The sequence below is a fragment of the Scyliorhinus torazame genome, chromosome 1, assembly GCF_047496885.1.
Source record: "Scyliorhinus torazame isolate Kashiwa2021f chromosome 1, sScyTor2.1, whole genome shotgun sequence".
NCBI classification, from domain to species: Eukaryota; Metazoa; Chordata; class Chondrichthyes; order Carcharhiniformes; family Scyliorhinidae; genus Scyliorhinus; species Scyliorhinus torazame.
The window spans coordinates 412118590-412131562 of NC_092707.1; the positions used below are offsets into that span (position 1 = coordinate 412118590).

General features: G+C 50.1%; 1 protein-coding gene across 1 annotated transcript; it reads right to left on the reverse strand.

Moving 5' to 3' along the window:
• Positions 1–237: 237 nt before the first annotated feature.
• LOC140428462 (immunoglobulin kappa light chain-like) lies at positions 238–5348 on the reverse strand. The gene is made up of 4 exons (XM_072514957.1): positions 5191–5348; positions 4101–4445; positions 2808–3149; positions 238–671 (listed from the first exon to the last, which is right to left on the reverse strand). Exons 1-4 carry the CDS (start codon positions 5297–5299, stop codon positions 565–567), a joined length of 903 nt encoding a protein of 300 aa, XP_072371058.1. The 5' UTR covers positions 5300–5348; the 3' UTR covers positions 238–564.
• Between the last annotated feature and the right edge of the window lie 7625 nt (positions 5349–12973).

Here is a 12973-nt window from a genome sequence, read left to right on the forward strand (position 1 = left end):
GTCCACAAAAGATCAGCCATGATCTCATTGAATGGTGGAGCAGGCTCGAGGGGCCAGATGGCCTACTCCTGCTCCTAGTTCTTATGTTCTTATGAGAGTTGAGATGGGATTTTTAATTGTTTGAGTGGGAACAAAGATAGCAGTTAAGGGTTACTGTATTCACTGTATTGATTTGCATTGTTTACGTGGCGATTGTCAGCTATTTCCTGGTGTGATGTAAAATATAATTTAATACTCTAAGTAGTCAAGTTTGTTTAATACACCATATCCCTATTTTTCCCCAAATCACTCCTGGAGTGAGGTGTCATTTCATCACAGTTTTACCAAATTAAGATCAAATATTGGGGTTCCTGTCCCGTATCTCATCCACTGTTTTTGTCTGGTCTGGGATTGTAACATCAGATCCTCAGCAATGGGGTTGACTGTTAATTGCTCGCAAGGGAAATTAGAGATTGGCAATAAATGCTGATCTTGCCAACAATGCCCACATCCCATAAACAAACAAAACAAACTATACACAATAACCGAGAGAAACTGAATTATTCTGTCAAAATTACGGGATTGTTATTTCCGAAGCACTATGAATCCGATGAGCAAACTAAGTCCTGCAAATCCCGTAAGAGTTCCCACAATGATCCAGACAAGCTTCATCTTCTCAGCGTCAGCCGGGTCTGTGAAAGGAAATCACATGCTTACGGTTAAAGGACGGGGAATGGATTAGATTCTCGTCAGTCGGTGACATTTGAAATGGTAAAGTAGAGAAATGAAAGCAGGTGGAATTCAGACTGAGCAGATATTTCTATCTGCTGGACACCTGGAATAACAATGTCAGTTTAAACTCAGATCAATTTGATTTATTGATAATGCGGCAGGCCAATCTTATATCGCACACTGACCACTTGCTGGCCATTCTGACTGACTTGGTAACAGTGCAGCAAAGTTCCACAGATGGAAAGAAAACCACCAACAGATCCCCAGTGGGTTCCGTTCTGTATCCTCCTCCGTCCACACCAACATTACACTGTAGGGGAGTGACTTTTGGATAGGTGGTGTGTATTGTGTGACCGACACCACTAATGTGACCAGGCGATCCGTATAAACAAGATGAAGTTTGTTTTTAAACATGGAGGAGTTGAGTTGAGGAAAGGCAGAGCAATGGGGACTGAGATGAAGGTAAAGTTCTCTATATTGGAAGAGGAAATGTCAATGACACATCAGTTAGCAAGATGGAGTTTGTCTAAAAGATTGTGATTGCAAAATTAACAAGGAAGAATTTAGAGAGTTTTAGATTAATGGAACACCCTCCAAAGAGAATTAACCCATTCAAAAAAGTGACTTAAATGTGTGAGTGGGATTGGGACTAAAGTTCAGAGTAATTGTGTTGATTCAGGTCATTGCCAATGTTGGCTGTGATGGGCAGCGTGCCAGGCTGAAAGGGAGCTAATGGGATGGGTTTTGTTTAGTTTATTCCCTCGAGTTACTGACTGGGGTGAACTCTCCTGCTCTTCTTAAGCTACTGTCATGTGGCCTCCTGCATCTCCCAGAGAGAGCGGACCAGGGCTTGGTTTAAAGTCTCGTCTGATCATCCTCTGATAGAATTGTTCCGAATTCTCAATCATTTTGCTGAAGCAAATTGAGACAAACTATTCCGACTTGTGATATTCATTCTTCAGCACGACAAAGAAGAGATTATCGGGCCATTATCACATTGTTATTTAGGGAGCTTGCAGTGCACAAATTGGCCGATACATTTCCTACATTTAAATAGGGCCCAAGCTTTACAAAGGATTTAATTGGTTGTAAAGCACTTTGGGACAACTGGAGATGTCAGTAAAGGTCCGTATGGCTTGGATTTTATGGAGGTGAGAGTTCCTTGCTCATCATTCGGAGAGTCGGCGGGGACGACTCGACAACATTGCTGCCATTTCCTGCTCAAATTAACTCGGGTCCGCATTTGGAAAGAAGTCCCAGTCCCTCCATGCACAGCACTACAGTGGCTGAAAGAGGTACTGCAGCACTGTGCCTGAGACAATGTTCCAGGAACTGCATTGATGGTAAGTAGCAGTGTTCCCAGAAAGGGGCAGTCCAGTGGCGATTTTGGAGTTTTTAAATGTAAACCTCGAAGATTTATTGAGAAGAAAAGAAAATTTAACCACACACAATTACATAGTTAAAATTGATTTCACAATATTTTCCCCCAAAAGACTCCCTAATTGATCAGACTCATAAATAAAATTCTTCCAGGCAATACTCCCTAATATATGTTTAAATATCAAAATCCAGTTAATATTAACCAAGGCACAACTGCTGTAACTTGACTGAAAGTATCCCACATGATCTCTCAAACCACGTTTCCCTCAAATGTGAAAATCAAAGACCTTCAGAAACTGCTTTTCACAGTCCAATACATTTCCAGACTGCCTGGATGGTTGATTCAAACATCACGTACTCCCAGCCCAGAGCTGTTTCCAAGGGATCTTTCCCCAACAGCCAATCCCCAACCAGTTCAACAGCTCTCCTCACATATCCTTTTCCCTTTCATCTTCAATTCCAGTGTGTTCACTCTGTATGGACATTGTGGGCAATTCCCTTTGTCAGAGCAGAGCAGCAGGAGTAGGCCATTCAGCCCCTCGAGCCCTCTGTGTTATTCAACTGGGCTATGGCTGAGTGTTGACCTCAGCACCATTTTCCCTCACTATCCCCATAACCCTCAATATCATTGGCACCTAGAAATCCATCAATCAGTATGTCCTGCACTAGATTATGTGCTCGAGTCTGTGAAGTTGGATAATGTAACTTGTCCTTACTTATTACAGTGAGCTGGGTTCCATTCCAATCGATATCTCCCCTCACTTCACAATAGTAGATGGCAGCGTCACTGAGCTGAATGTTGCTGATTGTCAGAATGAAGCTGTTACTGGACATGTTTCGAGAAGACTGGAAACGCTCGGAGAAGCCAGGACCCCATCGTGTGTTGTTCAGTATCTCATCTGTTAAAATCCACTCGATGTAAGCTGGTTGTTGTCGGTACCAATGAACATCAGCGTATGTCACAGCGGCGTTATACAGGACGCACTGTAACCGTGCACTCTGACCCTGTCTGATAGGTTCTGGGGCAGGAGACTGGATAACCACTGGGGCATCTGCACCTTTGGAGAAACAATATTCATAACTTAAAAGAGTATTTTGGATTTACAAAGTAGCTCTGGTAGTTAACCATAGAATCGTTGGTGCCTCACGGCGCCGAGGTCCCAGGTGCGATCCCAGCTTTGGGTCACTGTCCGTGTGGAGTTTGTACATTCTCCCCGTGTCTGCGTGGGTTTCACCCCCACAACCAAAAGATGTGCAGGGTAGGTGGATTGGCCATGCCAAATTGGCCCTTAATTGGAAAAAATGAATTGGGTACTTGAAATTGTAAAAAAAACCACAGAATCACTGCAGTGGAGAAAGAGGCCATTCAGCCCATCCAGTCTGCACAAACCCTCTGGAAGAGCACCCTTCCTCGGACACTCCCCCACCATCCAAACAAAATCCTTAAATTGGCACCAATACCCATTTGAAGACCGCATTCCACCACCAGCATCAGGAGGGGGACTCCCCATTTGGATAAAAACTAACCCACTTCGTGTTTCTAATGGTGACCTGGGGGAGTTCCTCATTGTTAAGTACTGGCTGCCATGACATCAGGAAGGGGGAGGGGGGCCTGTGAAGAGCTACCACCCTGTCCAGGTTGCTTACCCCTCTTCCCACAATCTCAACCTATGACCCCAAACCCTCCCACAATCACCTTTGGTCCGAGTCCCTCAGCCTGAGCTTGTTGTGGGCCACTGGTTTGACTGGTGTTTGCAATGTGCAGCTCCCTGTCTCAGGCACCATGGCCATGTGGAAGGCCCACCGCTGTCTATGTATGTGCCTGATCCTTCACAAAGGAAGCAACATGGGCCTCTCCCTGGATCTCAGGCCAGTGAGTGAGAGACCCCATCACCTGTATCAAGAAGCGGGCTTTGTGTCCAAAAAAGTGTGAACATTTGAGACTTCTGAGAACCACAAGACAAACACGTGGTGTGAAGATTAATGAGAATAATGGAAACTGTACTTACTGGTTACATTCAGCTGTGTTCCATTCCCACTGATATCTCCCCACACTGAGCAGTAATAGACGGCAGTGTCACTGGGCTGCACGTTGCTGATTGTCAGGATGAAGCTGTTGGAGTCGATGTGTCTGGAAGGCTGGAAACGCTCAGAGAAACCTGAATCCCGGTCTACATAATTCTTTGCATCAAGTGCTAAAATCCTCTCCCTCTCTTTCCCTGGCAGCTCCCGGTACCAAGAAACTTTTGTGTATCTCACTGCGGCGTTCTGCATGGAGCAGTGGAACCGTGCAGTCTGACCCTCTGGGACACGTTCCACACTCAGAGGCTGGATAAGGACTGGAGGTTTCTTACCTTTAAGAGAAAAATATCAACAATTTATAAACAGGTGCTGAGGTTGCAGTCTGGGCTGATTCTCCGCTTTCCCAGCCGCGTGTTTCTCGGTGGCGCGCTGTTCCCAGGCAGCGCGATTCTGCCTTCCCGCTTGTCAATGGGATTTCCCATTGAAGCCATGCCACAGGGAAAGCCCCGGGCGAGGGGGCGCTGCCGGCGGCAATCGCAACGGCCAGAGAATTGCAGCCTTTCTTTCTGCTTTTCGTAGAAGTGCCACCCTCCGATCAGAGACTCGGGGGTCCTCGATCACAGGGTCAGACCCATTATTGACCTGTCAATCCCTCCATGCTCACATAATCCAATGGAGCTTCCCAAAAAGAAATGATGTGGGGTGTGGCTGCCTCTCCAGCCACCCGCTGAGTTCCCATCACCTCCACAAGATTCCACCCATTGTCCCGGCCGCACTGAAGCCGCCAGTTAATGTGTTCCTCACTCACATTCAAAGTCTGGGGCAACTATTTTGTGGCCCTTGTCCTATTAGCTGAAGGAGTTGCTCAATTCAAGAACAAACCTTTGTTTCTTTAGTCCACATTCCAGCAATTCTCATTGATGATTGGAAAGTGAGCATTGAGCTGCTCAATAGTTCAATAAATCATTGTCGATGCCACCAATCTGTGTGGTCAGGACTGCAGGGAACAAAGCTCAGGAAGAGTTCCCACCTCCGGGAGGGGAAGGCAAAGACAGCAAGCTGGAAAATCTCACACACCTGATGGCCCACACCCTGTGATTCTAAAAGAGATCGCTGCAGATTTAGAGAATGCACTCGTTACAAATTTCCCAAATTCCTTCATTTTAGGAACAATCCACGGGGACATCGGCCGGTATTCTGCGCTCGAGGCCGCTGAGATCGGGAAACCCGCTGGGATCGGCGCCGGGCGACAGACCCGTTCCCATTCTACCAGCCACGCCCCCCCCCCCCCCCCCCCTGCAACCTGAAACCTTCTTCCTCACTATTAACCACCAGCTCAATCTTTGTGTCTTTCACAAACTTACTGATCCTCCCTCCACATTCTCATCTGTATCAAACTTCAGCAACGTCTCTCTCTTTTCATCAAGATTCAAGTTCTGGGCGGTCAAGTCACTGTTTTTAAACTCAGTGTTTGTGCAATAACATTATTTGGAATAAAAGTAATAAAGCATCGACATTACTCACTGGTTACATTCAGCCGGGTTCCATTCCCAAAGATTTTCCCCCAAATCCCACAGATATAGACAGCGGAGTCACCGGGCTTCACATCTCTGACTGTCAGAATGTAGCTGTTACCGGGAACATCTCTGGAAGGCTGAAACCGATCATACAGACCTGTCACCCGGGAAACTTCGCCATTTGCATCATGACTCAATATCCATTCCTGACTTTGTGAGCGGTACCAATGTACATTGTATAAATCCACAGTCTGCCCTACATTCTTGCTCTGTAAGTCACACAGAAACGTCACTGTTTCACCCTCAGGCACTTTCACAACTTGAGGAGATTGGATAAGAACCGCCCCTGTCACATGACCTGTGAACAGAAAATAACTGAAGATCAGAACAAATAAGAAAATACAAAATAGAAGCTGAAACACAAGTTAGTATAAAATCCCGTGTAGATCAGGAATTAATATTGTGCATTGTCATCAGTAACTTGTAGCCCAGTTGCTTTATCCACACCCTGAACTTCACTGTCTCACATCACACTGTACTGACCAATAATGTCAGCCCAGCATTTTGTGCTCAAAGCCTCGCGTCTCAAGTGGGATTTGAACTGAGCCAAGATGGACACAGTGGGGAGGATTTGAGGGACAGAACGATGTCCTGGAGGTGGGTCAGATTGACCAAATGTGTGCTGGAGTTATGAATGGCTGCTTGCAGGCCTTAGAGCCAGGAACAGAATGTATTCAGCCAGGAGCAGTGCAGTTTCCTCTGTTAAGCGTGGTCCAAGTTTAAATTATTGATATAAATGGTAAACAAGAGTCATCCCAGCACAGAACATTGTAGAGCTCCAATTCCCGTCTTCTCTCATTCATTTGTTTATTACCTTATCAAAGGAAATCTAAATATATTACATCTACAAGTTTACCTATGTCTACTCTCTTAGTTAGCTCTTCAAAGAATTCTGTTCAGTGGCATGGTAACACAGAGGTTAGCACTACTGCCTCACAGCACCAGGGACCCAGGTTCAATTTTGGCCTCGGGTGACTGTCTGTATGGAGTTTGCATCATCTCCCCGTGTCTGTGTGGGTTTCCTCCGGGTGCTCCGGTTTCCTCCCACAGTATAAAGATATACAGGTTAAATAGATTGGCCATGGAAAATTGCCCCTTAGTGTTCGGTTACGGGGATAGGGTGGGGGCCTGACCCTGTGTCATGTGCTCTTTCAGAGGGTCGGTGCAGGCTGGATGGGCTGAATGGCCTCCTTCTGCACTGTGGGGATTCTCTGAGTCTATGAATTGATTTGGTCAAGAATGACACGTCCATTTCAAGTCCATGTTGACTATTCATTCTTCTGTTTGTTTTTTAGAGTCTAGATTTTTTTAGTGGTAATTTCATTATGTTTCATACAACTTATGTGATACCAACTTGTCTATAATTCCCAGGACATGTTATATTTCCTTTCTTAAGTGCAACATTTCTCTTCATTTTATTTTAATTGAGATTTCTAATCACATTGTTGGATGTCATTTCCTGTCTGACTTCACTCTCTTTCCTGGCTTCTTGTGGTTTCGCATCAAGGATCCTATCAGAAGCTGAGAAAGATAAAATCCAAAAGTCTATGAAAATTGATAAAATAATCATCTCCCATTGGGCACGCTGGGTGTGGTAGTATGTATTGGGGGTCATGTGGGACTGGAAGCCCTAATGGCATTGGCTGACAGATCCCGGGTCCTGGTTGGCCGTTGACCTCAAGCTCCGCCCTGAAGGCGAAGTATAAGAAGCCGGTGTCTTCCCCCGCAGGCCAGTTTACTATCGGGCTGTTGGGGAACAGACACGCTTAATAAAGCCTCATCGACTTCACTCTATTCGTCTCATGGAGTCTTTGTGCGCTACAATTTATTAAGCGTGTCTGTTCCCCAGCAGCCCGATAGTAAAACTTTCCATTCTCCCGGAGTTGACTAGGCATGGCGTCTCGTGGCCGTTAATTAGGACCGTTGTCGTCGTCGTCTGGAGAGTCCGGGGCCGAGCCTGACAGAGCGTAACCGAAGCGAGCCGTGGTTGTAGTAGTGGGGTGGGGTCCGTTGTTGCCGTCCAAGATGGCGTCGGGGATGGACAAAATGGCTGCCCCCATACATCGCACGTGGCTGAGGGGTCACAAGATGGCGTCGGGGGTGGACAAAATGGCCGTCCCCATGCGTCGTACAGGCCGGGGGCGGTCCAAAATGGCGGCGCCCCTCCTCCCCTCGTGGTGGTCGGGACCCAATATGGCGGCATCTGCGGGTCGCACATGGTGTGCTGGGGGGTCTGGGGAGCGCTAGGACCGCGCGGAGTTCCTTCACTGCGAGCGCCAGGGCCGCGGGCGCTAGGACCGCGCGGAGCTCCCTCACTGCGAGCGCCAGGGCCGCAGGCGCTAGGACCGCGCGGAGCTCCCTCGCCGGGGACAGCGGGGGTCGGGGCCCAAGCCGGCGGCGCCGGCGGGTCAGGCGCGGGGCCGCGAGCGCAAGGAGCGCGAGGAGCTCCCTCACCGGGGACAGCGGCGGTCGGGGCCCAGGTAGGCGGCGCCGGCGGGTCAGGCGTGGGGCCGCGAGCGCAAGGAGCTCCCTCACCGGGGACAGCGGCGGTCGGGGCCCAGGTAGGCGGTGCCGGCGGGTCAGGCGTGGGGCCGCGAGCGCAAGGAGCTCCCTCACCGGGGACAGCGGCGGTCGGGGCCCAGGTAGGCGGCGCCGGCGGGTCAGGCGTGGGGCCGCGAGCGCAAGGAGCTCCCTCACCGGGGACAGCGGTGGTCGGGGCCCAGGTAGGCGGCGCCGGCGGGTCAGGCGTGGGGCGCGGGACGGGGGTGAGGGTGGCGTTCGGGACGCGAAAAACCCCTTCCTCTCCGTGGAGAGTGTTGGCCGGCACCCAAATCGGGAGCGCCGGCGGCGGGTCGTACATGGACTGCGGGGAGGGGGGTTGGGGAGCGTAGGCGGCGTGCAGGGCTCCCAGTTCTCCCGGGGCCGCGGTGGTCGAGACCCAAAATGGCGGCGTCTGCGGGTCGCACATGGCGTGCTGGGGGGGTTGGGAGGCGTAGATTGCTTGTAGGGCTCCCTGTGGCCCCGGGACGGCGGCGACCTCGTGGGATCGGCACACCACCGCATAATGGCCCTTTTTCCCGCAGCTTTTGCAGATGGCTGCGCGGGCCGGACAGCATTGTCGGGGGTGCTTCGCCTGGCCGCAGAAATAACAGCGGGCGCCCCCGGTGCGACTCGGCGTTTGGACTGCTCAAGCCTGTGGGGTGTCCGAGGGGGGGGTAGGGAGTTTGCCGCGACGGGTACGTACGGGGCCCAATGGCCTGCCGCGCGGTCGGGGCCGTAGGCGCGGGTATTACGCGCGGCGACGTCTAGGGAGGCTGCTAGGGCCCGTGCCTCTGAGAGTCCTAGCGACACTTTTTCTAGAAGTCTTTGGCGGATTTGGGAGGATTGCATACCTGCCACAAAAGCGTCGCGCATTAACATGTCCGTGTGTTCGTTTGCATTCACCGACGGGCAGCTGCAGGCTCGTCCCAAAATCAGCAGCGCGGCGTAGAACTCGTCCATCGATTCTCCGGGAGCTGGTAGCGAGCGTAGATTTGGTTAACTGGGCGAACGTAGAGACTTCTCAGTGCTGTGAACGCTGTTTGGAAATCGTCGGTGTCTTCAATGAGGGTGAAAATCTCCGTGCTCACCCTCGAGTGCAGGACCTGCAGTTTTTGTTCGTCTGAGACTCGGCCTGTGGTCGATCTGATGTAGGCCTCGAAGGCTACATCACGCTTAATAAAGCCTCATCGACTTCACTCTATTCGTCTCATGGAGTCTTTGTGAGATACACTGGGTAAACTGATCTCCTGACCCAACGATCGTCCAACAATCAAACTGGATCTCGAGAATTTCTGACCACTTTGAGTTCCCAACGCCCCCTGCAGCCTACGGCAACGTTACTGGATTCAGGACCCTCAACGCAAGGGGCAGGGTTCTGACCCTCTGGTGGGCAGAACATTCCAAGGTGGCTTTCTGAGATTGTCAACTCTGCTGAGGCACCGAGTGGGACCTCTTCACATCCCCCTCAACATCACCACAGGATTCCCATTGGGAAGCTCGGATCACTCACACTAATTAGATCAGGAAACATGCTCACAAAATTCCTGACTGAAGCATAGAGGCAGAAAAATGCCTGGAGTTGTGTCAGAGTCACTTCAGCCTTCAGCATCTGTACATTAAACATCCTCCTCAGTGTGCTGACCCCCTCAGCTATCCCTACACCTCCCATTCCCAGTCACACAGCCAGCAGTAAATAGGGGCACACGTTTGGGGGAAAGGCTTCAATAGGGTGACTGTTCCTATGAGACGGATCAGGCTCCTCACGGACATGAAAGGGGTCTGGAGGATTTTGGGATGATAATTCAGGAGCAGTTTATGAATGGTGGATTTGAGGAAGAAATCCGCTGGCAAATTAATTCCCTCCATTTAACATTCTAGGACAGTAAATAATCCAATGAAAATCATCACGCAAATCAGGAGAAATGGGAATAAAAGAATTAACGAGGTTTTGTTAATTTTAAAATTAAATTTAGAGTACCCAAGGAGCAATTTGGAATGGACAATCCATCTACCCTGCACATCTTTGAGTTGTGGGGGTGAAACCCACGCAGACACGGGGAGAATGAGCAAACTCCACACAGACAGTGACCCGGGGTCGGGTTTTAACCCAGGTCCTCAGCTCCCTAGGCAGCAGTGCTAACCACTGTGCCACCGTGCCGTCCAACGATGTTTTAAACATGAAGAGTGAGACAATTGTGTCTGTGGATTGCCGGCCGCTGGAGTTTCAGAGTGGGATCACTGAGCTGGGGGCTCAGTGTTGTCTCTGACGCTGTATTTTCCCATTGAACCATGAGAACCCCAAACTATCCCAACTCTTAAACAGGAAAATCTGACTAAAAACACACATCACCCCCAATAACCAGAAAATCAACTCAAAAACATAACGATGTGCAAGCAGCCCCAGGTTACTTACCCACCACCATACAGAGGGTGAGAGTCAGAACAGAGAGAGCTGGGCAAAACATTCCAAACAAAGTCCTTTTGCAAACACACAATTCTTGTTTCTTTCACACACTCTTCTATTCGATGTTGCTGTGAATGATTGCGGGATGTCTCAATATTACTTCCTATTTTTACTTCTAGAGGTGTGACAGCACGGTGACATTGAGGTTATGACTGCTGCCTCACAGCGCCAGTCACCCGGGTTAGCAATGCTATCTCACAGTGCCAAGGACCCGGGTCAGCTGCTATCTCACAGTGCCATGGACCCGGGTCAGCACGGCTGTCTCATAGTGCCAAGGACCCGGGTCAGCACAGCTGTCTCATAGTGCCAGGGACCCGGGTCAGCACAGCTGTCTTACAGCGCCAGGGACACAAGTTCAATTCCAGTCTTGGGTGACTGTGTGGAATTTGTACATTCTCCCCGTGTCTGCGTGGGTTTCCTCCGGGTGCTCCGGTTTCATTCCACAGAGAAAAGATGCACAGGTTAGGTGGATTGGTCATGCTGAATTGTCCCTCAGTGTCCAAGGCTATGCAGGTTAGGTGGACTGGCCATGCTAAATTGTCCCTCAGTGTCTAAAGATGTGCAGGTTAGGTGGATTGGTCATGCTAAATTGCCCGTACTATTCAAAAGCTTACATGGTGACATGGGGATAGATGTTGGGCGGCACGGTAGCACAGTGGTTAGCACTGTTGCTTCACAGCTCCAGGGTCCCACGTTCGATTCCCGGCTTGGGTCACTGTCTGTGCGGAGTCTGCACGTTTTCCCCCGTGTCTGCGTGGGTTTCCTCCGGGTGCTCCGATTTCCTCCCACAAGCCGCGAAAGATGTGTTGTTGGTGAATTGGACATTCTGAATTCTCCCTCTGTGTACCCGGACAGGCGCCGGAATGTGGCGACTAGTGTTAACGTAAGCCTACTTGGGACAATAAAGATTATTAAAAAACAAAATTAAGTGTGGAGGAGTGGGCCTTGGTGGGGGGCTCGTTCACAGGGTCAATATCGACTCAATGGGCCCAATGGCCTCCTCCTGCACTGTCGGGAATGTTTCTGTGATTCTCTGATTCATTCCCATGGAACAGATTGGGTTACTGAGGGACATTAAAGTGGTTTTGGGGATGATAATTCAGGAGCCCCAGCAGCAGACTTCAGCAAGGTTCACCCTGCGTCTCCACAGATACTCGGAGAGCTCGTCAGTACTGAGCAGTGGAAATGGCTCCATTTTATTCTATAGACAATGGTCTCCATCCCCTCACTCTGATGGTGTTTTTTAAAAATAAATTTCGAGAACCCAATTCATTTTTTCCAATAAAGGGGCAATTTTGTGTGGCCAATCCACCTACCCTGCACATCTTTGGGTTGTGGGGGTGAAACCCACGCAAACACGGGGAGAATGTGCAAACTCCAGAGCCGGGATCGAACCTGGGACCTCGGCAACGTGCTAACTACTGCGCCACCGTGCTGCCCTCCTGATTCCAGGGATGGCAGGACTGACGTATGAGGAGAGATTGATTAGGTTAGGATTGTTTTCGCTGGAGTTCAGACGAATGAGGGGGGATCTCTTAGAGACTTATAAAATTCTATTTATCTAATTCTAGTCGCCATAAATGCCACCTTATTGATCGAGATCGTAACTCCTCTGAACCTTGAATGAAAATTTGAATGGAACCTCTGCCCCTCCCACCCTTTCCTCAGTCTCGTCTGATCCCTAATTGGCAAATATGTCTCCTGCAAGAAGACTACTTCTGCGCGGAGAGTCCGCAAATGAGTAAACACCCGAGACCTTTTAACCCGACCATTACCCCCTCACCTTCCCTTTCTGTGGTCCACCTTGAACTTGAACACAGGGAAGTGCGTGACAATGAGCTACCTGTGAACCACTGACCTGAGAATACAGGAAGAAAGAATGGGAACCTCAACCGGTCCATGAACCGCCTCATCCCTTCCCCTCCCCAGGGGGGGGGGGGTTCCGACTTGTATAACCTTCCGTAGAACTCCCTGAAGACTTCATTGACCCTCTCTGGGCTCAGCACCATGTTGCCTTCCCTATCCCGCACTCCCCCAATCTCTCTGGCCGCCTCCCTCCTGCGCAGCTGGTGCGCCAGCCTCCTACTCGCCTTCTCCCCATACTCATAAACTGCCCCCTTCGCTTTCCTCAGCTGCACCTCCGCCTTCCCCGTGGACAGCAAGTCAAACTCCGCCTGTAATTTCCGGCGCTCGTTCAACATCCCCCCTCTGGGGCCTCCGCGTACCTCCTATCTACCCTGAGTATCTCTCCCACCAGTCTCTCCCTCTCCGCCCTCTC

Excerpts from the sequence above, each read along its gene's own strand:
- LOC140428462 (XM_072514957.1), bottom strand. The coding sequence starts at position 5,299 with ATGTCCCCGTGGATTGTTCCTAAAATGAAGGAATTTGGGAAATTTGTA. Across the intron at positions 4,446-5,190 it reads CACAGGGTGTGGGCCATCAG|GTAAGAAACCTCCAGTCCTT; the intron begins GTGTGTGAGATT and ends TTTCTCTTAAAG. Across the intron at positions 672-2,807 it reads AACCCAGCTCACTGTAATAA|ACCCGGCTGACGCTGAGAAG; the intron begins GTAAGGACAAGT and ends TTCCTTTCACAG.